The 26,188-nt window shown below is 38.7% G+C and overlaps 1 protein-coding gene across 1 annotated transcript in view; it reads left to right on the top strand.

The window, feature by feature from the left end:
- Window positions 1-26,188, top strand: part of DMD (dystrophin) — a gene marked incomplete at both ends in the record, with an annotated part of 1,915,324 nt that overhangs the window by 1,379,758 nt on the left and 509,378 nt on the right. The window contains 1 exon segment of the mRNA XM_084258879.1: window positions 22,665-22,819. Within this exon segment, the coding sequence (XP_084115005.1) occupies window positions 22,665-22,819 (155 nt within the window).

Below are 26,188 nucleotides of genomic sequence, written 5' to 3'. Positions count from 1 at the left end.
AGTTATACCATGGATTAAGATGTAATGATTTTTAACATAAATTGATTAAAGTTAAATATAAGCTGAAATGAATGGTAGATTTTTCGAATTCGAGAATAAAGGAAAGTTGATGGCAAATATCAATCTTAACATTAATTTTGTGAATAATTAGGTATATAGGCTGGTTTACACATTGTACCATCAGTTAAGATCATGTCCAAGTTGATGTACATACTTGCATAGTAGCGTGAAGTCAGTAAGACTAAATTCCTTTCTTAAAAAAAAAAAAAAAAAAACCTGACAGCTGGATTCCTTCCTTCTACTTTATTTGAGGGCTCTGAGTGAAGATCTGAGGTGTGGGTCTAAGGGATAAGGTATACTTTCATTTTCTCTTCCCATCCTCTGACTTCCAGCCCAACTTCTTTACTTCTTCATCTACTTTCTCCCCAGAATATCATCAATTGTCTGTCCACTTAATAGTGATTTGTGCTTTACATGAATTTAATTCTTTCAACCCTTGTATTTATAGGTCAGTTTAAAAAGATCTTGAACAATAAACAATGAGTAACTTCTAGGGGAATTTAAGTAGAGAAGTAATATGGTAACAACTGTATTGGAATGAATATTTGATTCAAAACCTTTACAGATACTTTTCTGGTAGTAGGAGTTCTACTGATCTAGGTTCTGAATCTCAAATTAGCTATGTCATCTGAGAAACAAGCCATATAATTTTCTTGGTTTAAAGTGACATCCGTTTTTCTGTCAATAGCTACTTTCCAAAAGACCTAAGCTGCTATGAGGACAAGATTTCTATTTGTATAACAAGAATGTTAGAATGCCACATAAGGTTTTACAGACTCGTTACCTCTGTCAGAGGCAATATCTAGATTAGTAAAAGTTATTTCATGAGATACTTGTTACTGTTATAATCTTTGAAAATTTAAAGCAGTCACTATAGAAAACTATAGTGAACTAAACTAAACTGAACTAAAGAAAAATCACTTACTGTTCTGATATTTGAACGATTCATAATTACCAATCTTTTCTTTAAATCTCTTTCATTTCTTGTCTCCATATTTTCAGTCATCTTCATAATGTAAATAACATTTCTTTAAATATTTATTGATGCAAGTACTGGGGTACAGGCCAGAGGCGTGGGAGGGTGAGAGAATTCACCAGAGACAGAGCGAGAGAACAGGCAGAACGGCCGAAAGCACTGCTAAAGGGAGTAGCAGGCGTGACAGGAGAGGTCTGCTGCACCATGTGGGTATCTCCCTGGCTGGCCAGGAATTGAACCCATGCTGCAGAGGCTGTGGACAGCTTCACAGCACTGCGCTCAGCCTCCTGCACCACTGAGGAGGCCCTAAATAAAATTTGTATCCTGATTTTAAATTCAGTATTATAGTATAAATGTAGGTGCTGGTACATAAATTTTAAAAATTATCATTTTTAATTCTTCACAATATTTTTTTAAGTTCCATCTTTAACTATTTCCTTACTCATTGGATATTTAGAAAACTTAATCTCTTAGAAAAATAGTGGAGACAAATTGGTGTCAATACCAACTCCTTCTCCAAACAGAAATCAAATCTGAAATGACATCTAGGAAAAGTCGAACTTGAAAGCATAGTTAGGGTGAAAGAATATAGCAACAGGAGAATCTCGTTTGGCAAAAAAATATAGACCATAGATGACCAAGAATGTCAATAATTAATGAGCAGATCATTAACAGATGCCCATGATATATGTCTAGCTTATTTCTTTCCTATATAACCCTTAATTCTTTGGAAACAAAAACATGAAGTCAGTAGTTGATTTTGTTAACCACATGGCTTCACTTGATCTTCTCCCTGGTCCTGGTCAAACATTAATGTTCTTTTGAGATGAAAGACAGATGTTAGGGAAAATCATACAGGATTTCTATCCTAATCAAAATCCCTGCGAATAGGCTATGACAGAATCCTATGAGATTTGATGCCATTTAACTTTCAATAAGAGATAAGATGATATGCCATTGGGTCCATAAACTGCCAACAGTAATCATCCTGGGATTTATTTCATTTGGCAGAATCTTGGTTGATTTCACAACCTGTTCCCAAGCTATTAAGACTGGTCCAAACTTGGCAATGGTACCTTTGAAAAATTATTTCTTGATGATTTTAAACATCCTTTTCCAGTGTCAAGAGAGATTTACCCAGGCTCAGAGTTTTCATTTATTTTTCCCCCTTTCAGCCTTTGAAAGAGAAATTCCTTTTTTTGTCTGCTCTGTGATTGCTTTTGTGTCAAATTCAGCATAAAAGCTTTTCAAACGTGATGGCATTAGCTGTTTTGTGCTTGGCTGAGCTAAGAGTACATGAATTCAATAGAAAAGTGAAATCTTGTTTGAACCTTGCTGCTTTGGCTATATAATATTTAAAGCTATCTGAAGCGAGAAATCCAATAATTTATCAAATTATTAAGCAAACATTTCTGAGGCTACAAAAAACTTTGTTTTGAAGGCATTCTTTAGGGAACTTGAAACATAGATACACTGTAATAATGTAATTAATATTAAAAGTTAAACTTGTTATGTATAAATAAATACAGTGAATATTTGAGAATTGTACATTATTTTAGTAGACAAGAAACTTATTGTGGAGAACTTATTCAAAAAAGGAATTAGAGCCTGAATGTTTTAATCATTTGGGGAGGTGGTGGTATCAGCTATGTCTTTATCTCTGTACAGGAATGAATGGCAAATTCTTACACACATTTTGTTTAGTTTCTAGACTCACATATAATTAAATTAGCAGATTGACTCACATTTGGTAGTTTTGAGGATTGGATTTCTATTTTTTTAAAAGATTGATTTATTTATGCATACAAGAGGTGGGGTACAGGCCAGAGATGCGGGGGATGAGAGGATCCACCAGAGACAGAGTGGGGAACAGAACAGGCAGATTGACTGAAATACACTGCCTAGGGGAACAGCGGGTGAGACAGGAGAGGTCTGCTGTGCCATGTGGGTATCTCCCTGGCCGGCCCGGGGTTAGAACTCTTGCTACAGTGGCTGCAAATTGCTTCATAGTTCGGTGCTTAACCTGTTGTGCCACTAGGGAGGCCCTGAGGATTGGATTTCTGATACAATAATGAAAAACATCAAAATTCTTCTTGCCAGCACCTGTAATTTCTTCATGTGTTTTCTTTATTCACTTTTTTTCTCTCCTAAAGTTTTTATGTGATGAAGCAAAAATGATGCAATTACCTCAGAGTAATATTCCTTCAAAAGTGTGTATGAAGCTATTAAGGTCCTCAAAGCATACAGTGTGCGTCCTACACCACTCAGAGCATAGGGGGTAGAGGCTAGTTTTCCCAGATGCTGGTATACTATATAAACATTTAAACCAGTGTCACCAAGACTTAACTATCTTTACATGTTGACTGTACCAAACTTTGCTTTTTATTTTGATAGTCTAATTTATTCCATACTTGAAAATATAATGTGACAACTCTGTAAATCCACTCCTCCATAAAATGATCAAAATAGGCTTTTCTAAACTCTGGAAATTAACCACAGGATGGTCACAATATGTAAATGGCTGAACCTCAGTAAGTACAGGGTCTCAATCCTTTTAATTTGGCCTATACCCATCACTTTCAGCTTTCCAAGCTCCACAGTAGCCTTGAAAATCAGAAGTCTTACAGCCACCAGAGAGGGAAGACCAAGATAGGAGAGATTCATTTCATTCCCAGAGTATTACCACTATTTGACCTGGTTTTGAGCTAACTCCTCAGGAAAAGTCCTGATCCCAGATTGTTTATCTAAAACAATCAACAGCCATTGTTTAAATAGCAGCTGCCTGAGGCTATGATACCAATTGAGATAATAGTGGGTCTGGAGAAAAACTTAAACTGGAGATCTAGGGAATTAGATGTCCTCAGGACTTTGAAAAACTTTGATGTATGGGTGAAGGGGGTTGCATATAAAGGCTATGTGAATGTCTTGCCAAATAGAGAATATCAATAAATATATACAAATTATAAACAGGAAGTAAATAGAGATCCTGGAGTTTGAAACTACAATAACTGAAATAAAATATTCTCTCAAGAGGCTAAACATAAAATTTGTGCTGGCAGCAGAATCAGTGAACTTGAAAAATAGGTCAGTGGGAACAGTTTATTCTGAGCAAAAGAAAGAAGAAAAGAATTAAGAAAATATAATACATGAAGCAAAAACTGACAGAGTTGAAGGGAGAAATTGACAATCCACAAAAAAAAAAAAAAAAAACAGAAAAGGCAATCGCTCATCTTTAATAACAGAGGAAAACTGGGCAGAACATCCACAAGAAAATGGGAAAACTTAGAAAAACTCTAAACTAGCAGACCTTGACAGTCTTCTATAGAACACTCTACCCAAAAATAACAATACATATTATTCTCAATTGCACATGGAATATTCTCCAGTATAGACTATATCCTAGGTCACAAAAAAGTCAATACACTTAAAAGGACAATGTAGGTTCTGTGACCACAGTGGAATGAAATTAAAAATCATTAACAAAAGTTAATTTGAAAAATTCACAATCTGAGCAATAAGTCCAAGAAAAATCACAAAGGTAATACAGAATTCCTTTGAGATGAATGGAAATAAATCACAGCTTATTGAACCTTATGGGATATAACAAATACAGTGCATAAAGAGAAATTTATAGGGCCTCCCCCGTGGCGCAGTGGTTGAGTGCTGGGTTGCGAAGCTGCCCGCAGCCTCTGCAGCACCAGTTTGATCCCCAGCTGCCGGACGAGGGTCCCACATGGTGCGCAGACCTCTCCTGCCACACGCTGCTCCCTGGTCTGCCGCCCGCTGCTCCCCTCAGCAGTGTACTTCAGTCCTTCTGCCTGCTCTGCTCCCCGCTCTGGCTCTGGTGAATTCTCTCACCCTCCCACTCTTCTAACTGTACCCAGTGCTTGTATAAATAAATAAATCTTAAATAAATAAAGATAAATTTATAACCATAAACAACTATATTAAAAAGGAAAATGAGCTCGGGCCTCCCTAGTGGTGCAAGGGGTTGAGACGCAGCCTATGGGGCTGTCAGCAGCCATTGCGGCACAAGTTCAATCCCTGGCCGGGAAGCAACCCACATGGCACAGCAGACCTCTCCTGACATGCCCGTTCCACCTCTGAGCAGTGTATTTCAGTCAGTCTGCCTGTTCTGTGTCTCTGGTGAGTCCTCTCAACCCCCCCATACACATTTTTGGCCTATACCCCAGTCCTTGTATGCATAAATAAATAAATCATAAAAAAAAAAGGAAAAAGAGCTCAAATGAGTAACCTAACCTATCATAAGAACTAGGAAAAAAGAGAAAATTAAACCTAAATTAAGCAGTAAAAAGGAGGTAATGAAGAATAGAGTAAAAATCAATGAAATTAACAAAATCAAAAGTTGATCCTTTGGAAAAAATAATATTGGAAGCCTTTTAACTATAATAGATTGATTAAAGAAAAAAGACTGAAATTACTGATCTCAGAAATGAAAGCGGATACTTCACTACCAATCCGACAGAAATATAAATGTTTATAAGGGGATAGAATGAATGGAACACAGGGTTGGTGGCAATGTAAAATGGTGCAACCACTTTGAAAAAATGTTGGCAGTTCTTGGAGAATTTTGTTTGTTTTTGTTGATTCACCACTAGTTTACATGACTATATAATTTTAGGAGTGCAACTGCACACCTCCATATGTGAATGTGCTTAATTCAGCCTCCACCAAAGCACCTATCATTACTGTATGGCATATAACAGTTCCATATAAAAAAATGAAAATATATGTCCACATAACCTAGTACAGATGTTCATAGCAGTTATTCGTAATAATCTAAAAATGAAAACAACCCTATGGCTATCAACTAATGAATGGGTAAACAAAATATGATAGATTCAAAGATGGAATATTATATGGTAATAAAAATTAATGAAGTGCTGGTACATGCTATAACATAAATGAACCTCAAAAAATGATGCTAAGTGAAAGAAGCCAGTCAAAAAGATCACAAATCATTGAGCCCATTGCATGAAATATGCAATAAGGACTGGGAGAGGGAGAGAATTCAGTGGAAAGCGACTTTTGATGGATTTTTCAGGAACTGAAGAAAATGTTCCAAAATTAGATTGTGGTGATGGCTTCACAACTATTTAAATATACTAAAACCACTAAATATATACTTTAAATGGGTAAATTTCATGGTGTGTGAATTATATCTCAATTAAGTTGTCCTAAAAGTGTTTAACTGCATGTCATTAAGACTCCAGATCTTTTCTTGTTTCTTCAAGTTTATAGACTGCTTTAAAAACCTAGTTTCTAAGCATTTATTAGCAACATCATCTATTCTTTATGTGTATTATAGTAGCTTATTCTGACCCTAGCCCTGGAGCTTCTGGAGATGTTAGAATTGCCCTACTCTTGACACAGAGTACGTGAATAGGCATGTCAGTCAGGATAGGCTATGTTAGGCCACAGTAACAACCCCCAGAACTAGAAGTTTAGCTCAAAGTTTATATTTTATTCACATTACAGTATATCCATCATGAATTTTCAAGGAGATTCTACTTAATTTAGTTACTCAGGGACCATGACCGATGACAGCTGTATCTTCATACATCCTCCTGTATTCAAACAGGAAAGGAACACGGTGAATAATGTCAGTGCCTCTCAATTTTTTCTGCCAGGAAGTGACAAGTAGCCTTAATCAATTGCCCAGTCATTCCTGACTCAGTGGGGTACACCAGTATAATCCTCTGGCATAAAAACACTGAATGCTTGTGACAGTACCCCTTTAGGCTCACAGAATTTGACAAATGGAGAAAACCCCATATTCTGGGGATCTGCCCTCTGGCATTCTCTCTGGGGTCATTTCCACCCAACCATTTCCATACCCTCAACCAGACTTCTCTTAGAAGCCTGGGGTAGCTGGGTGATCTGTTAATTACAACACTGCTTAAACCTTCTAATAAAGTCAGCAAATTAAAGAGGGAGTCCAGATAAGAGAATGCTTTCCAAAATGTCATAATGAAATTAAGGTAATGAAGCACTTGGAGGGCTCTCCTCCCTTCTTTCCGTAGAAAACTTATTCCAAAGAAGCTGGAAGAGAAATGGGCCCTGAAAGTAAAAAGAGGGAAAAATAAATTGTATGCCATTAGTTTAATTATAAAAATTCATTACATGAAGCCATGTAAGACAGAAAATAATGGAACTCTAATGGGTTGGCCGATAACACATTTACTAGCCTGCTCTCAGCTTGTAGTCATTGTTGAAAGGACAAAAATGTAACAACTTTGGTATGTAGTCCTTAAAGCTCTTCGAAAGATTAATCATTTCCAGTAAGCTGGAAAATGAGGGCCATTTTCTTAAATAGTATCCCCTGTATAGAGTGTTACCTTCTGAAGCAGAGTTGTTTGGTAATGTCAGAGGTTTAATAGATGAGTCTTGAAGTTAATGGTGAGAGGCTTTACTTTTGAAATAGCTTCCTTACAGATATTTTAACATTTCTATTATAAATCCATAAAGAGGTTTTATAGGTCATTTTAATTCACACAAGCAAGAAAGAAATTGTGTTTCTTTTCCCAATAAAGATTTATAGAACATTAATTCATAGTTAGGACTAAATTGTTTAGTGATTTTTTTTAATAAGCTAAATATGTATTTTTTCTGCAGTGTTTGTTTGGAAATGTCTCACTTTGTTTTCTACTCAATTTTCCAATCATACTATAATCATCAAGGAGACTATGTTATATTCTTCAAAGTTCAGTTATAATAAACCAAATCATTTTCATACAGCCCTTTATATTTGAAGCATATCTTCCTTAATTAGATTGAACCCTGAATATTGGAGTCAGGACACTTACATTTTTGTGATGCCTTTTTCCCTGACTAGCTATGTCACCTTCAATAATCTCTTAACCTTTCAAAGTATTTGTATTCTCATATGGGCAATTATGGGGTTGGGTAAGAGGAAAGGAGATAGCAAAAAAGTGGATGTGCAGGTAAGGGCCATATATTTGAGGGTATTATTAACCATGGAGAGAGGTTTGTACATCTTGGAGGTAATAGGGAGCCAATGGAAGATTTTACAGGAGACTAATGTGTTTCTATTCGCATTTCAAAGAGATGGCTGTACAGCTGTTTGTGGATGGAAGGACTGGTTTGAAAATGGAGGGAGAGAGCCAATAAAAAGGTTATTGCAAAGTCCAAGGGAATGATGAGGACCTGAATTGTGATAATGGCAATGGAGGTAGAAGATTTAAAGATAAAGAAAAATTATGATACAGCCCATCTGTGACTATGTTCCCTACGTTTTTCCTCCTCCCATTGAGGATCAACATCCACTAATTGAGGGAGGGTGGGAATAATGTTTTCTTCAACGCTTCTAGGCTGAAACATCGTCTGGATAAAGGAAAAAATAATAGCAGAAAAGTTAATTTTTGGAGACCCCAAAGATATGAGACCCAAAGTAGTGAAAGAATCAGGCAGCCTTTATACCTTTTGCACAAAAAAGAATTGGCAAGACTGCAACATTTGGACTTATGCACAAGTAACACAATGTGCTTCCATGTGGCTCTCTCCCTCCTGGCACAGGCAGGGTGCCTACACACAGGGCATCTGTTTTCAAGGACACGGAGGAGGGTCAGAGTGTTCTTGACTGGCTGTTTCTCTTTTTTTAAGATTTATTTATTTATGCATGGAAGAACTGGGGTGCAGGCCAGAGGTGTGGGGGGTGAGAGGATTCACCAGAGACAGAGTGGGGAACAGAACAGAATGACTGAAATACACTGCTGAGGGGAGTAGCAGGCGAGATAGGAGAGGTCTGCTGTGCCATGTGGCTCAGATCCCTGGCTGGGGATGGAACTCGTGCTGCAGTGGCTGCAGATAGCTTCATAGTGCTGAGACTGAGCCCCTTGCACCACCAGGGAGGCCCTTGACTAGCTGTTTCTTAATTAACTTTAATTCAAAGACAATATGATGCCAGTGTGGCATATTATGGAATGGCCTCTTTTACTCTCCACACACTGCAGAGCGGGAAGATGGGGCTAGGAACAGGACCTTAAGGAAGACCAACATTTAAGGAGACCTGAAGAGAGGGGTCCAAGAAAGGATAGGACCCCAAGAAGTGAGTAGTCAGTAATACCAGTTATTGCAAATAAATAATGAAAACCTCAGAATCTCTATAGGTTCTGGCCATTGGTGACTGAGTTAGTTAACTCTTTTCACAAGAATAATACATAACATTCAACTTCCAAATGCCAATGACATGCGACACTGAGCATTTCTTTCTTTTTGATGTTGGTGGCTTGATTGTGATGGCACTGTTTCATGTGGCAGTTAGACTGGGTGGCTCTGTGACACATGCCACTCAACCTCCCCCAGGGATGGGCACCTTGCCCAGGGCAGGGTTGTCTCTTGGTCATGGCAGAAGCATAAAAGGGCTAGCCCCTTTGGTGTCACTTCTGAAAACATCTTATTAGGATTAGGCAAAGCAAATCATATGGTCAAATTCATTATCAAGAAGAGGTAAACAGGGCCCCCTTGGTGGTGCAGGGGGTTAAGTGACAACACTGTTAAGCTATCCACAGTCACTGTAGCATGAGTTTAATCCTGGGCCAGGGAGCTACCCACATGGCGCAGCCGTCCTCTCCTGACTCACCTGCTGCTCCCCACAGCAGTGTATTTCAGTTGATCCGCCTGTTCTGCTCCCCACTCTGTCTCTGGGGAATCCGCTCCCACTCCCCTGCACCTCTGGCCTGCACCCCAGCTCTTCTATGCATAAATAAATAAATAAATCTTTAAAAAAAAAACAGGCAAACACTGCTTTTGCAGTAGGAAATTTAAAGTTGTGTAGCAAAGAATATGGATCCAGGGTGGGCTAAGAATTGGGGGCCAGTAATCTAATTGGCCACAGTAACTTGTAAGAATTATTTGAGTGGGATGGTGATGGCAGAAGCCCAATTTTGATGAATTGCAGAATAGCAGGAATGTGATCAAGTTGAGGCAGTGATGGAATATTTGCCTGCTATGGAGTTTGATAGAGAAGAGAAAGAAAATGATACACAGAGCAGATTTTGTTGTTTAAAGATGGGTGAGACACTCATGTGTGAAGTCTGTGAAGAAAGATCCCACAGAGAGGCAAGAGGTTGCAGAGACACAAAGAAAGAGCATGTGCGGAGAAGCATCCCAGAATAGATGGATGTCCAGATGGAGAAATCAGCTTCCAATAGCACCAGAAGCACCTCTTCCTCTGAGACTGGAGGAAAAGATACAAGGTGTAAAGTCTGATATTTCACGAATTCACGCTTGCTATGTTAAATTCCCCCCATATAATTGTAGGTAGGGTCATTTGCTGTGAGATTTCTTCCAGTTTGTACCACCAAGGTCCAGTCTGGAAACCACACCAGCTATTTCAAACAGAACATTTTTATTTTTTTTAGATTTATTTATTTATGCATACAAGAACTAGGGTATAAGCCAGAGGTGTGGGGTGTGAAAGGATTCACCAGAGACAGAGCGGGGGACAGAACAGGCAGATAGACTGAAATACACTGCTGAGGGGAGCAGCAGGCGAGTCAGGAGAGGTCTGCTGCACTATGTGGGTAGCTCCCTGGCCGGGGATCGAACTCATGATGCAGTGGCTGCAGACCTCTTCATAGGTTGTAGCTTAACCCCTTGCACCACCAGGGAGGCCCAAACAGTGTGATTTTAATAGAGGGCGGAGTCCATGGATAATGGAGAAGCAGAGAAGCCCAACAGGAGCTAGGGAGGCAACCTGGAATTTAGCAACAGTCAGGGAGCTGTTAACACCCCAGGGGCTGGAGGGGCACCAGGTGTTACCAAGGCCCAGAAACCAGATCCATCTGCTGCTAATTTGGCTGTTGTGAGAGAGGCACATCAGGCACTGAAAGTACAAAGGTGAGAGCTATCCAGTGGGAAATGAAGACACAAAGAAGACAGTGTCTGTGTAGACAGAAGGAGAGAAATTGGCTGTTTGCCACCACACCCCGTGAACGGGAGCTGAGGCGAACCCTGCAGGATCCGCCGCGGAGGTGAGCTCCAGGCGCCATTAAAAAGAGAGCCCCGCCCACCAGGAGGAGACCAGCACCAGCACACAGCCCCGGCCGCCCGGTAAGCTTGCGCGAAAGCGGCGCTCGGATTGCAGCTGCCCAGGCCCCTGTGCCTGCGACCTAGGCTTGCGGGGAGACGGCGGAGGCCCTCCCTGAGTGAGCAGGAACAAGGCGCCCAGGCAGGGGAGTGGGATTCAAAAGGCGCCATTCCCGCGCCACTGATCTGGGCTACAGCCCGCGTCCTGGAACTGAGGGCTTTGGAACTGAGACCCTGGCGAGGCCCTCCCTGAGTGAGCAGGAACAAGGCGCCCAGGCAGGGGAGCGGGATTCAAAAGGCGCCATTCCCGCGCCACTGATCTGGGCTACAGCCCGCGTCCTGGAACTGAGGGCTTTGGAACTGAGACCCGGGCGAGGCCCTCCCTGAGTGAGCAGGAACAAGGCGCCCAGGCAGGGGAGCGGGATTCAAAAGGCGCCATTCCCGCGCCACTGATCTGGGCTACAGCCCGCGTCCTGGAACTGAGGGCTTTGGAACTGAGACCCGGGGCACGAAATTAGGGGCGTGGGTTCCCCACGACGGTGGGGCACAAGGCAGACACAGCACCCCAAAGCTGTTGAGGTGTACCCTACCATCCCCGCTCTGCTCCCTGTCCCACGGGTTGGAAAATCAGCTCCCCAAGGGCTCTAGGAGAGATCTCTGGTGCCACCTAGAGACTTGACCCCAGCACAGGCTACTGAAGGAGCTAGTGGCCAGCTGGGGAGTTAGCCCACACCGGGCCCCTTCTGAACAAGTAGTCTGAGCCCACAGGGAGAGCGAGCACCCACAGCCGGGGCAGACCAGGCGCGCAGAAGAGTGTGCCTGAGACCAGAAGCGCAGGGAGTGTGTCCCACATCACCATTTTAGAACAGGGACATTTCTTCAGTAAAGACTACCTGCAGAAGGCTTCCTCAGGAGCCAGAGGTGAGCGGGGGAAGTTCGCCCACGCCAGACCCCCTCTGGCCTGCAGTCCAAGCCCAGAGGGAAGCAGGAACCCACCGCCGGGGCAGACCAGGCGCACAGGGGAGTGTGTCCCCACATCGGCATTTTAGAACAGGGACCTTTCTCCAGTAAAGGCTGCTTGAAACTGACAGATGACTCCTGGAAGAACCAGAGGGGAACAGAGAAGCCCACCCAAGATGCCGGCAAGTCCCAACAACACAGTGTCCCAACGCATACGGCAAATTAGAAAACAGACAGTAGGGAGGAGAAGAACCACACGCAACCTAGCAACTCTCCAGAGAAAAAGCACACCACAAAAAGAAAGCCAGCCCCCAGATTGCAACGACAATAACTTGGAAGAATTTCTGAGCCTTCCAGAAAGAGAATTTAAAATTGCCGTGATTAAAAAACTGACAGAAGTCATAAAGGAAAACAATGATAAGGGAAAAATAATCAACGATCAGAAGAATGCAATTGAGTCCCTAGAGAGGGAAAACAATGGTCAGAAGAAAGAAATTGAGTCCCTAAAGAGGGAAGTAAAAGAAATGCAGGAGATCAAAGAATTAATGGAAGAACTAAAGAACTCTGGGAAAAGCAATGAAAGCAGAATAGATGAAATGGAAGAACGAATAAGTAATCTTGAAGACACAGAAATAAAAAGAACCAAAACAGAAAAGGAAAGAGAAGTACGAAGGAAAAAGAACGAAGAAAGACTTCGGGAACTATCTGACTCCATGAGGAAAGGAAATATAAGAGTTATAGGAATACCAGAAGGAGAGGAGAGAGATGTAGGAACAGAGAAAATATTCAAAGAGATAATTGAAGAGAACTTCCCAAATGTGAAGAAGGAGCTGAAAATTGATATACAAGAAGCAAGAAGAACACCAAACTTCCACGACGAAAGGAAAAATACAGCAAGACACATAATAGTAAAGCTCCCAAGAATCCAGGACAAGGAAAAAATAATGAAGCTGGCAAGAGGGAAGAAACAGATAACATTCAAAGGAAAACCAATCAGGCTGACATCAGACTTCTCCGAAGAAACACTACGGGCAAGGAGAGAGTGGAGGGACATAGTCAACAGACTCCAAGAAAACAGATGCCAACCAAGAATACTCTATCCCGCAAAGCTCTCCTTCCTCTTTGAAGAAAGAATATGGACCTTCCCAGACAAACAGAAACTCCGGAATTTCATTGCAACTAAACCCCCACTCCAAAAAATACTACAAGGAGTTCTAAAGCCAGAACCTCAGAGCGACGAATAACAATGAAAGAAGGCCAAAAAAAAAAAAAAGTTATTAAAAGAATAAATAAATAAAATCAAAGGAAAGACAAACACAATGGCAAATACAGATGTTAACATATCAATATTAACTCTAAATGTAAATGGACTAAACTCTTCAATAAAAAGACACAGAGTTGCAGCCTGGATTAAGAAACAAAACCCAACCTTTTGCTGTCTCCAGGAAACACATTTAGCTACAAAAGATAAAAATAGGCTCAAAGTTAAAGGATGGAAAACAATCCTACAAGCAAATGGACCAAAAAAGAAAGCAGGAACAGCTATACTTATATCAGATAAAACAGATTTCAAACTCAAAAAGATAAAAAGAGACCCCAATGGTCACTACATTATGATCAAGGGGACAATACTTCAAGAAGAAATAACACTCATTAACATATACTCACCAAACGAAGGAGCACCAAAATATATCAGACAACTGTTGTCCTCTCTGAAAACAGACATCAGAGAAAACACATACGTAGTGGGAGACTTCAACACACCACTATCAACAATGGATAGATCAACAAGACAAAAAATAAGTAAAGAAACCAAAGCTCTAAATAAAGACCTAGAGCAATTGGGCTTAACAGACATCTATAGAACACTAAACCCCAAAAAAATGGAGTACACATTTTTCTCAAGCGCACACGGATCATTCTCCAGGATCGATCACATACTGGGGCACAAGACAAACATCAACAGATACACCAAGATTGAAATCATATCAACCATCTTTTCTGACCATGAAGGCATCAAACTAGAAATAAACCATAAAAAGAAGGCAAGGAACTTTCCTACCTCATGGAGATTAAAAACCACACTACTGGAAGACCATTGGACTAATGAGGAGATCAAAGAAGAAATTAAAAAATTTTTTGAATTGAACGACAAGGAGGACACCAATATCCTAAATGTATGGGATGCAGCAAAAGCAGTAATAAGAGGAAAATATATAGCAATAGAAGCTCACATCAAGAAACAAGAAAGAACGCAAAGAAACAACCTAATCTCGAAGCTCAAAGATCTAGAAAAAGAACAACAAGAAAACCCCAAAACCAGTAGAAGAAAAGAAATAATAAAAACCAAAGCAGAAATAAATGAAATTGAAACTAAAAAAACAATCCAAAAGATCAATGAAACCAAGAGCTGGTTCTTTGAAAAAATCAATAAAATAGACAAACCCCTAGCCAGGCTCACAAAGGAAAAAAGGGAGAAAGCACAAATAAACAGGATCATCAATGAAAGAGGAGAAATCACAACGGACACAGCAGAAATCAAAAGAATAATCAGTAACTACTATGAACAGTTATATGGAAACAAGTTTAACAATCTAGAGGAGATGGACAAATTCCTACAACTCTACAATCACCCAAAGCTAGATAAAGAAGAAATAGAACACCTAAACAGACCAATTACAATTAGCGAAATTGAAATGGTAATCAAAAACCTCCCCAAAAACAAAAGCCCAGGACCTGATGGATTTACAAATGAATTCTACCAAACATTCAGAGAGGAATTAGTGCCTATCCTTCACAAACTCTTCCAAAAAATTGAGAAGGAAGGGACAATACCAAACACGTTCTATGAAGCCAACATTACACTAATACCAAAACCGAACAAGGACAACACAAAAAAGGAAAACTACAGGCCAATCTCCCTAATGAACACTGATGCAAAAATCCTCAATAAAATTTTAGCTATCAGAATCCAACAATGTATCCATAAGATAATTCACCACGACCAAGTTGGATTCATTCCAGGGGCACAAGGATGGTTTAACATCCGAAAATCAATCAACGTTATCCAACACATCAACAAAAAGAAATATAAAAACCATATGATAATATCAATAGATGCTGAGAAAGCTTTCGACAAAGTGCAACACCCATTCATGATAAAAGCCCTTGAAATTCTGGGGATACAAGGAACATACCTCAACATCATAAAGGCCATCTATGACAAGCCAACAGCCAGTATCATTCTCAATGGTGAAAAGCTGAAAGCAATTCCATTAAGATCTGGAACAAGACAAGGATGTCCACTCTCACCATTGCTTTTCAATATAATACTGGAAGTCCTAGCCAGGGCAATAAGACAAGAGAAAGACATCCAAGGAATCCAAATAGGAAAAGAAGAAGTCAAACTATCACTATTTGCAGACGATATGATATTATACATAGAGAACCCCAAAAACTCCACAGAAAAGCTAATTCAACTCATCAATCAGTTCAGTAAAGTGGCAGGATACAAAATCAACACGCAAAAGTCAGTAGCCTTCCTATACACAAACAATAAATCTGAAGAAGAAGAAATCAAAAAGACCATCCCTTTTGTTATTGAAACAAAAAAAATCAAATATTTGGGAATAAATCTAACAAAAGAGGTAAAGGACCTATACAAAGAAAACTATAAAACACTGTTAAAAGAAATAGAAGAAGACACAAAGAAATGGAGAGACATCCCCTGCTCATGGATTGGAAGAATAAACATTATTAAAATGGCCATCCTTCCAAAAGCAATATACAGATTCAATGCTATTCCAATCAAAATTTCAATGTCATTCTTCAAAGAAATAGAACAATTATTGATGAAATTCATATGGAATCACAAAAAACCCCGAATAGCCAAAGCTCTCCTGAAAAAAAAAGAAGGGAATGGAGGCATCAGACTCCCAGACTTCAAACTATACTACAAAGCCATAATCATCAAAACCGCATGGTATTGGAACAAGAACAGACATACAGACCAATGGAATCGAATAGAAAATCCAGAAATAAACCCACAGGTTTATGGTCAACTAATCTTTGACAAAGGAGCAAAGACTATGCATTGGAGCAAAGAAAGTTTGTTCAATAAATGGTGCTGGGAAAACTGGGTCGCTACATGCAAAAGAATGAAGCTTGACCACCACCTCACACCATACACAAAAATCAACTCAAAATGGATTAAAGAACTAGACATAAGACCTGAAACCATAAAATATATAGAAGGAAATATAGGCGAAACACTACGTGATTTGCACATCAAAGACATCTTTACAGACACATCACCCAAAGCTGTGATAGTGAAGGCAAAGATAAACAGCTGGGACTATATCAAATTAAAGAGCTTTTGCACAGCAAAAGAGACAATAACAAAAACAAAGAGAAACCCCACCAACTGGGAGAACATTTTTGCACCCAACACTAATGATAAAGGACTGATCACAAAAATCTGCAAAGAGCTGATGAGACTCAACAACAACAAAGAAAATAATCCAGTCAAAAAATGGGCAGAAGAGCTTAAAAGAAACTTCTCTGAAGAGGAAATGCAAATGGCCAACAGGCATATGAAAAAATGTTCAACATCACTTGTCATCAGGGAAATGCAAATCAAAACTACCATGAGATACCATCTTACACCAGTGAGAATGGCACATATTAAAAAAACTAGCAACAACAAATGTTGGCGAGGGTGTGGAGAAAAAGGAACTCTTCTGCACTGTTGGTGGGAGTGCAAACTGGTCCAACCACTGTGGAAAGCTGTGTGGAGATTTCTGGACCTACTAAACATAGAGCTTCCATATGACCCAGCAATTCCACTCCTAGGTATTTACCCAAAGGACACAGAAACATCAATTCCAAAGAACACCTGCACCCCTATGTTTATAGCAGCACTGTTTACAATAGCTAAGCTTTGGAAACAACCCAAATGCCCAAAAATAGATGACTGGATCAAGAAGATGTGGTACATATATACCATGGAATATTACTCAGCATTCAAAAAAGATAAACACATGCAATTTGCTGCAACATGGATGGCGCTGGAAGGGATCATGCTCAGCGAAATAAGCCAAAAAGAAAAAGAAAAATACCGGATGGTCTCACTCATAGCAGGAATCTAGAAAACTTAAATAAGGGACCAGGAAAATGAATAACTATAAGAAAGTGAAAATCAAAATCAACAAAAAACTATGAACCAGAGACACTTTTAGGGGGGCGGGGGCGGGAGGGGAGGGATTGGGGTCAGAATGGGGGGCTGCAATTGTATGGGGAATATAACAATAAAATTTATAAAAAAAAAAAAAAAAAAAAAAAAAAAAAGAAATTGGCTGTTTTTGCCCTTTCTCCTGTTCTTGCATCTCCTGCCAGGGTTTTTTACTGGCCTAACAGTTAAAAGCCAGCAAAGCAGGAAATGCTGGGAAATTCTTGTCACCTATTGGGGTCAGTCCATCTGCAATAGTGAACAGAGTAGGAGATGGGCCAAGAATGAATCTGAGAGCTAATAAGCTTAACTATTGGCTCACAGCTATTTGTTAATGGATCTCCTAGTTTGTGTCTGCAAAAACAGTATCCTCGGCAAAATGAGAGTAACCCAATATGTAAAACTTTTTCCATAAATATATGAGGATCCTGTTGTATAATTGTCCAATATGTTGATTTTGATTGTGATGTCATGACAAACCTGAGGTATAGGCAGACCAAAGAACCCCATTCTATTTTACAGACAACAGAACTGGCACTCAAAAGGTTAATGGCTTTCCTAAGATCAAATGCAAAACTGTGGCCCACCAAGGCCTCCTGAAAAGATGAATTTTCATTACCCCTTTCATGAAGCTCTTTTGAGTCACAGTCATTAAAAATTTAAAAATCTAGTTCAACTGGAACGAAAGGTAATGTCACTTGTAGGTGATGATCCCAAAACACATTTTATAAGAAAATTTAAATCATACTCAACTTCAAATTTTAATTATAGGTCTGTGGACTCACATTTATCTTCTAAATTAAAGTGAGCTTTTTAGAGCTGCAGTGTTATGGACACTGTCTATAAAATAGTGGGACCTTCGCTTTACATTCAGTAGAGGCTTATCCTCTTGTGAATTTAGCGTGGGGCATTAAAAAATAGCAGCAGCAGCAACAGTAATAGTGGTAGTAAGGAGACGATAATGATGATAGCTAATATTTATTTAATGCTTTGGATATGCCAAGCACTGTTCTGAGTTTTTCCCTTGGATTTTCTAAATTCTTACAACAATCCATCAAAGCATATACTGTTAATATTCCCTTTTAACAAAGGAGGAGACTGAGGCACAGAGACTATAAATTAACTTCCCCTTTTGTGAAAAGACTAGGAAGTGGGCCTCCCCGGTGGCACAGTGGTTGAGCGCTGGGTTGCGAAGCTGCCCGCGGCCTCTGCGGCGCCTGTTCGATCCCCGGCTGCTCCCCGGCCACCAGAGGAGGGTCCCACATGGCGCGCAGACCTCTCCTGCTGCCCGCTGCTCCCCTCAGCAGTGTACTTCGGTCCTTCTGCCTGCTCTGCTCCCCGCTCTGGCTCTGATGAATTCTTTCACCCTCCCATGCTTCTGACTGTACCCAGTGCATGTATAAACAAAACAAAATAAATAAATAAAAACATGCCTCAAAAAAAAAAAAAAATAAAAGACTAGGAAGTGGTCCAGCCAAGAGTCAAACCTAGAAGCTTCATTTTATTGCCTGGAAGTTTGACTGCTCTTTTTCTCCCTCCCTTGTTTTCTCTCAGGTTGGGTCAATATCCCTAAAAATAATTCTTGCAAGTAAGAAATCAGAGAAGACAAACATTGAAATAAGAGAAAAATGTAATACTCAAAATTCTTGAAATTAACTCAGATCATCTTATGTTCTATAATCATTTTTCTGTCTGAAAGACTGTATAAATACTAAGGACATCCTCAACAGCATCATATTAGGTTTGAATATGAAATATTTCTTTCTTGGTTGAGGACACAGTCTTTGGGGGATTTAGTATTTTATATTCTTCATTGAAAACACACACAAACGTATATGCCCACCAGATTATCTTTTTTATAGGCTAGTGCTCACAGTATTTTAAATTTCTCACACACTACAATCACCACACAAACAATTCCCTGTAGTGTATACCATTGTAAATGGAATACAGAAAGAAAAAAGAGTGTGTGTGAATTCTATTGTATTTTTGAATTTACACTCCTGTGGTCTGGAGTTATCCCAGTAGTAAATTTCCCAGTGGTAGACAAAGCTAGTCAAGGTCATTGTTCCTAGTGTGAAGGACACTTGGTGAAAGCCCAAGGTGGTCTACATATTACCGGAGAAAACAGGACAGCCTGTCTGTCTTGGTGAATGTTTTCAACAGGGGAGAAAAGAATGTTCCTGTTGAGAACCTTTAAGTTTAGATAAGGCCTTAGTCCTGTCAATGTTAGTCAAGGTCAGTGAGATTTTTTCTTTTTAATCCTCCATCCTCTCTGAACCTGGGCAGTATTCAGTGAGGGTTAACAGTCAAGTTTTCCTTAGGTAGAAAAATCTAAATTTATGTGAATACAATTTGAAAAAACAATATGGTCTGCATATTTTTGCCTTCCAAGCATAAAAGCATATCAGAATGCTTTGATTTGAAGTCAAGCCTCACTCTTTTACCCCCTTTTACTATGAACTCTCTACTTTAACTTTAGCTTGCTATTCCCTTCAAGATTTTGGAAGGTTCTAACATACTTTTCAACCTTTATTTTAGGCCCTTTTATGATCAGTATATAAGAACCAGAATATTTTCTCCTGTATCTACACTTGCAAGTAGCAGTCCTTGGTGAGGGTGACTTCTGAGATTATTTACCTTTTTTTTGGTCAATTAAATGATTTTAATTATACTTATTAAAATTTTAATTTATATTTTATAGTCTTAAATCTATCCAGATCGTTTCTGGTGTTGATTCATCGTATTTATTTAAAATTTATTCTTAGAAATGCATCCTTAAAAAGGAATTACCTTGGGAAAAGGCAAACAAGTTATTGATCTCAGTTTTGTGGATTCTTATAGTGCCAGTTAGAGATTTACTAAATGATACCTAATTAGCTCTTTTTAGAAAAAATACAAATAATAAAGAAAAAAGGATTTTTCATGTCTTAGTGTACATTAACACTGTAGGTTTGGCTTATGTGAGGAGAATGGAAAAAGATAATTTTCTATCCTAAGAAATTTATAGAAAGGGAAAAGTCTTTGAGGTGTGTGTTTCATGTCAAAAGGGCTTTGACTAGTGTGAGGATCTGAAAAGTAAAAAATAGGAGTGCAGCGCTCAATAAAAGGATGTATATGAGGAAAGGCAGACATACCACAAGGATAAATGTAAATTATTATATAAAAGCAGCACCTATACTCTGTGTCTTTCAAAACACTCTTTGCCTTTATAGTGAAAATTAGTGATACTGACTTTAGCTGTTTGGTACTAGTTTGGTAATCTGAGAATATTGGCTGTCTGCAATAAATGCAATTATTTCACTTGTTTCTAGATTAGGATGTTCTAGTTTACTGAGAAACACCAGATTATATATAGATTATGCATTTTCAAGGAATCAGGAGTCTACCCAAACATACTGGAACTATGCTAAAAATACTAGCATTTGATTTTTATTATATAAGCATCATCCATAAAAGAACAATTATTTGAAAAAAATGATTAGTCATTCCAGAAATGTTATTTATTTTGTTTCCTCAGTTCCCCTTCTAGTCCATGGCTATAAATTATTTTTATATATGCAAACAAAGTTTATTATAAAATTTTGCTTATAGGAAGGGTATGTAGCATACAATTTATAAATAATAAAAAAAATCATACTCTATTCTTACTTAGAACTATATAAAAATTTTTTTTTCATGAAGTACCTTTTTCTTAAGTGTGGTCACCATAGTTCCCCCATGACCAAAGTACTCCTAGTCCTCACCATAGTTCATTGTGTTCTTTTCCCCCTTTGCTTTCATGCCTCCCCCTATTACTCTCCTTCCTCCTACCCTCCTGGCTGCCTCAGATCTATGGTCAAATTTCCAGTTGTCTTTGTCTGACCCTTTGTTTCGTTTTTCTATATTCCGCATAGAAGTGACACCATCCGGTATTTCTCTTTCGGCTTCTTTCACTGAGCATAATCCCTTTCAGCACCATCCATGTTGCTGCAAATGGCATGAGTGTATCTTTTGTGACCAGTTAAGTAGTATCCCGTACCACATCTTCTTGATCCATCATGACTATAAGTTCCTATAGTTTTAATAAATATAGTATAGATAGAAATTGTGTTGTTCTCCTACTAAAGATTTTTGCATATTAGACTATCCAGCTGATGTATTATGTCATTGTAATGTCTTCTCACTATACATTGAAATTGTTTCTCATGTTTTTGCTGTCTTCGTTAATGAAGATCTTTGTCCCTATCAAGTATTTCTCTTCTTTTAAATATTTTGTTAAGACAAAATGCCAAAAATCAGATTGCTGGGTTGATGGAAGTAAACCTGTGTATGTCACTTGATATCTATTATACTAGTACTGTTATATTAGTTTTACCACAGTCATTCCAGTTTAGGATTTTATGCTTTATTAATTTAATTGGTGTCAGTTGTAACTTCTTGATTGAGTACTTTATTTCTTGAAAGTGATATTTTTCTTTGTCTTTTCTTATAAAAACTTAAGTTCTTTCTCTTATTCATTGCCTTTCCTATTCTCCTATCCGTTTTTCAATGACTTAACCCAATGTGTTGGATATGATCAAACTATCTTAGCAATTTAATATTATCTTAATGCTGAGAAGTCTCTTCCATGTACTTGCAGCAGTGATTAATGTAAATTTTGTGTTAATATGTTTCCCAATATACCTATAATTGGTCTATTTCTTTCTCTGATATATATTTCAAGTAATGAAATGCATAGTTTAATAATACTCAATTCCCAAAGACAAAGAAGAAAACAGGTCATTTTCGTTTAGAAGATTTTTGTATTTGACATCTTATTTCAATTTCAAAATAGGGTATATTTTAAAGTATTAGAAATAAGCTAATTCTTAGAAGTAAAGGTTTGTAAGTTCATGAGTAGAATAACAGCACTCTTGTTTTGATGTGCAATGTTTTCTGCAGGTTTAGTTGAATGCCAGTAGATGGCACTAATTACATAAACAATTCAACAAGTTAATGAAGAGGGAAGGAAACACACGAGTTTTTTTTTTTTTTTTTTCTGTTCACATTCTGTTATATGTCATATTCTCAACAATTACATGGCAGCTTATTTTTATAGTTTGTTCTCTCTCGTGATAAAAACAATTAAGCCCAGTTTATTTCCAATTAATTGCTACAGAATTGAAATACACGGTATTGCTTATTGCTCATTTGAAAGTTTCTATCATAAAAAGTAGGTTATACTGTGTAGATTGGCCATATCACATGGGAGGCTAAAAGCAATCATGAAATGTGTTCTGACCTGGGCATTCAGAAGCTGTGTACTAAGCATTTTTGGAAACTCCAACTAGAGATTTCAAGGGAAAAAAAAAAACTGATATTCATTTTCTTTCCCCTATGCATCATTAGCAATTGGCCAAAGACCTCCGCCAGTGGCAGATAAATGTGGATGTGGCAAATGATTTGGCTCTGAAGCTTCTCCGGGATTATTCTGCCGATGATACCAGAAAGGTACACATGATAACAGAGAACATCAACGCTTCTTGGGGAAACATTCAAAAAAGGTATGAACTACATTATTTCTAAAACTATCATTGGTTATAATGATGGAGTGGTGACAGTGGATGAAAATGACATGTGTTCCCGTCCTGCTTAACAGGGCTTGGGAGGATCCAATATAACAAATGCCAGCTAAACTCACAAGCTTGGCTGACTCCTCTTATTTTAAACATAAGTAACCTGAGAACTGGTAAAATTAAATGATTTGCCCACAGTCACAAAGGTAGTGATGCAACTAAGAGATTAGACAAAAATAACATATTGATTTGTAGCCTGAAGAGACGATTTCACTTTGCACTAAGAACTCTACCCAAAGAAATATTGTTCTGTTTCACCATGGCATGTGCCATCCCATCCTTAATTTGAGGAGGAAGGTACTTTGGGCTTCATGGAAGTAGGGATAGCTGTCCGTAGTGTCCTCGAGGTCGGTCTCATCCCACACACACAATGGGAAAATCTGTATAGTATAACATGATCCATGAGTTCACTTCTCACTGTCTATGTAAATTAGCAGCATTCACATACTCCATCTCTTCAAACTAAATCCTGTCTCCTATTTTCCACTCTCTTGTCCTTGCTTTGGCAGCTCATACACTAAAATTGGAATGATAGCTACTCTCTTTACCCCTTTTCCTTTGTCACCATTTTTTCCTAATTATAAATAAACACATGAACTCTCTCATTGTTTAATGTTGCCTTCCCATAAGTCTGAAATCCTTGAGGACAGAAACCATCTTTCTTATTTAATATACCCTAAGTTCCCAGGTGATATAGAGGGAGCTGGTGAATATTTGTTTTATATCATGAAGTTGCCTTGTGCACACACACTCCAGTAAGTCAGGAAATCTTGGGTACTCTTTTTTAGTTCTGTCAGAAAGCAAGGGCAAAAATAGTACCTGTCCAATGATAAGGAAGAACACAGCAAAAGGTAAGTTTATTCCAGAACATGATATGGTTACTAAAGGGTTCCAGTGGCTTTTGTTAAGAAAAGACTGAGGTAAAAAATAACCAACAGACTTTGAACTGAGAGCAGTAACTCTTAGAAGTAATGAGTTATTTGGTATATGAGCATTGAGAGGCCAAGTCAATTTTGAAATTGAGTTAGAGATTGAGAAGTGAAAACTGTGAAACTGGATTGCAGCTCATGACTTTGGTGGAATAAAGCAACTCTAGTCCTGAATTCCTGATAGTGGATGTTCAGATCACCATGAAAAAGAAGATTCCACTTGAATTTGGGGACTTACATTTGAGGCCCTTCAAAAACACCGTGGTTGAGAGAGGCATGCTTGAATAGGGGGCTGATAATTGAAAAATTTTCTCAAATTTACTGTTTGCTCTCAATGGCAAGGATTGGACTTCCTGCTCTGAATACAGGTCTGATATCTCTTCGTTCCGTTCAACAAGGACAGGATACACTTAGGAAGATTTGTTCATCTAAAATCTATTGTTATCAGAGTCACTAGTTAGATCTCAGTGGGAAATAATCTGCTTCTCAAAGAGAAGCCTCTTTGGGGAAACAAATTGACATCAGAAATTTGTGTGGTGATTTTAGGAAATGTCAGCTATGAAGGAATCAAAAAAGAAAAGTTGTCCATGGCACAAAAGTAGGGCTAAAGGGGAGGTCTGTGCTGTCACACCACTCTTTTCTGGTAGCTCTTTATCCACATTTTCATGCTCCTTGAATCTCCAAACAGCTCTGTTTGTTACATTTTTTTCAAGGTTTCCTGATTCTTCAGAAGAGGGGCTTCCAGTTTGTTCTGAACTTGGTCTCTAAAAACAACCAACTAAGCTTCATTGTTATTTTCCAGTGAGCAAAGTAAAATAGAATGTTTGAAGCCAAATTGCATTTTCAGCTGGTCCATGCAGAATCTTCAATTCAATGAGCTAATTTTGACTGGTGCCACTATCGTTCTTCCCTGTTTCTTTCTCGAATATACCATGTGAACATTTCTCTACTTTCATAGCTTGTCTGCTTATGACAACACATTTATACCATTTATAACTGAGAATGGTCTTTTGAATTTCAGACCCGTATATCCTCCTATTTTAAATGCATTTTAATGTCCCTTAGGAACTTCAAATGATAGAGGCCCAAAGCTGATTTCATCTTTACACTATTCCAACCTATTTCTCCAAATGCAGCCTTCTCTTCCTGTGATTGCTCTCCAATGAACATTGCCACAACCCACCCAGTTGTCCAAATCAAAAATTCATGCTTGACTCTTCCTTCTACAGTCAAAATAGCTAAGCTATCATGAAGCTGTTTACTGCTTAAACAGCTTTCAAATCCAATAGCTTTTCTTTATCCCTACTCCTTGGCCAGCATGCCATGCCTGAATGACCACATCATCCACCTAACTGGTTTCCCTCCTTCTAGTCTTCCTACTTTCCATCCATTTTCTACATAAAAATGCAGGGTGATCTTTTTAAATCCAGTATGTTTAAGTGTCTCACTCACCCTTGTTCTACTTTCCAAGCCTTCATTGGCTTATCTATTATGTGTTTTAGCGGGAGGAGTGCTATGGTGATACACCTGAGGAGGGAATCCTATACTGTCAAAACACAAGAGCAATAAAAATTAAAAATAGGAATAATAAAAAGATAAAAACAGCCCACACTCCTTTAAATGACTTCAAGGTCTTACATGATTTGACATTTTCTGAAGATGACGAGATTTCATGCTCTCCTCTGACCACCACCCCCCACACACACACAAACACAATTAAGTAACACTGAGCTATTTTCATTTTCTCATAACTATGATCTATCTTCTCTACTACCTACTAACCTGATATATACTGCGCCCACCTCTTTGTCTGGTTAAGATATATTCATTATCTAGTTCTCAGTGTAAATAAGTTTTTCTAGGGAGTTTTCTGTGACTGTCCATCCCAAAGCCCACACACCTGTAGCCTCTGTTACAGTATTTCTGTCACTACACTGTACCTAAGGAGTGCGGGTCTTCATCTCTTTTGAGAATGTTGACTCTTTGAAGGCATGCACATTGCCTGCTTGTCCACCATATTGCTTAGCAATTAACTTAGCAGGTAGTTAGTTACTCCCTCCAAACATTTTTGATTGAATAGGTAAATTCAAAACAACTAGCTACAAATGTTCTGGTGTGCTAATAACTCAACATAGAAGAAAACTGTATTTGTTAGGATTACATTCAGTTTTTTTTTTTTTTTTTTTTTTTTTTTAAGATTTTTTTTTTTTTTAATAGAGGCATGTTTTTCTTTATTTGTTTGCTTGTTTGTTTTGTTTATACATGCACTGGGTACAGTCAGAAGCGCGGGAGGGTGAGAGAATTCACCAGAGCCAGAGCGAGGGGCAGAGCAGTCAGAAGGACCGAAGTACACTGCTGAGGGGAGCAG

Source organism: Talpa europaea (assembly GCF_964194135.1).
Source record: "Talpa europaea genome assembly, chromosome: X".
Classification (NCBI taxonomy): Eukaryota; Metazoa; Chordata; class Mammalia; order Eulipotyphla; family Talpidae; genus Talpa; species Talpa europaea.
This window is presented reverse-complemented; position numbering and strand designations above follow the sequence as displayed.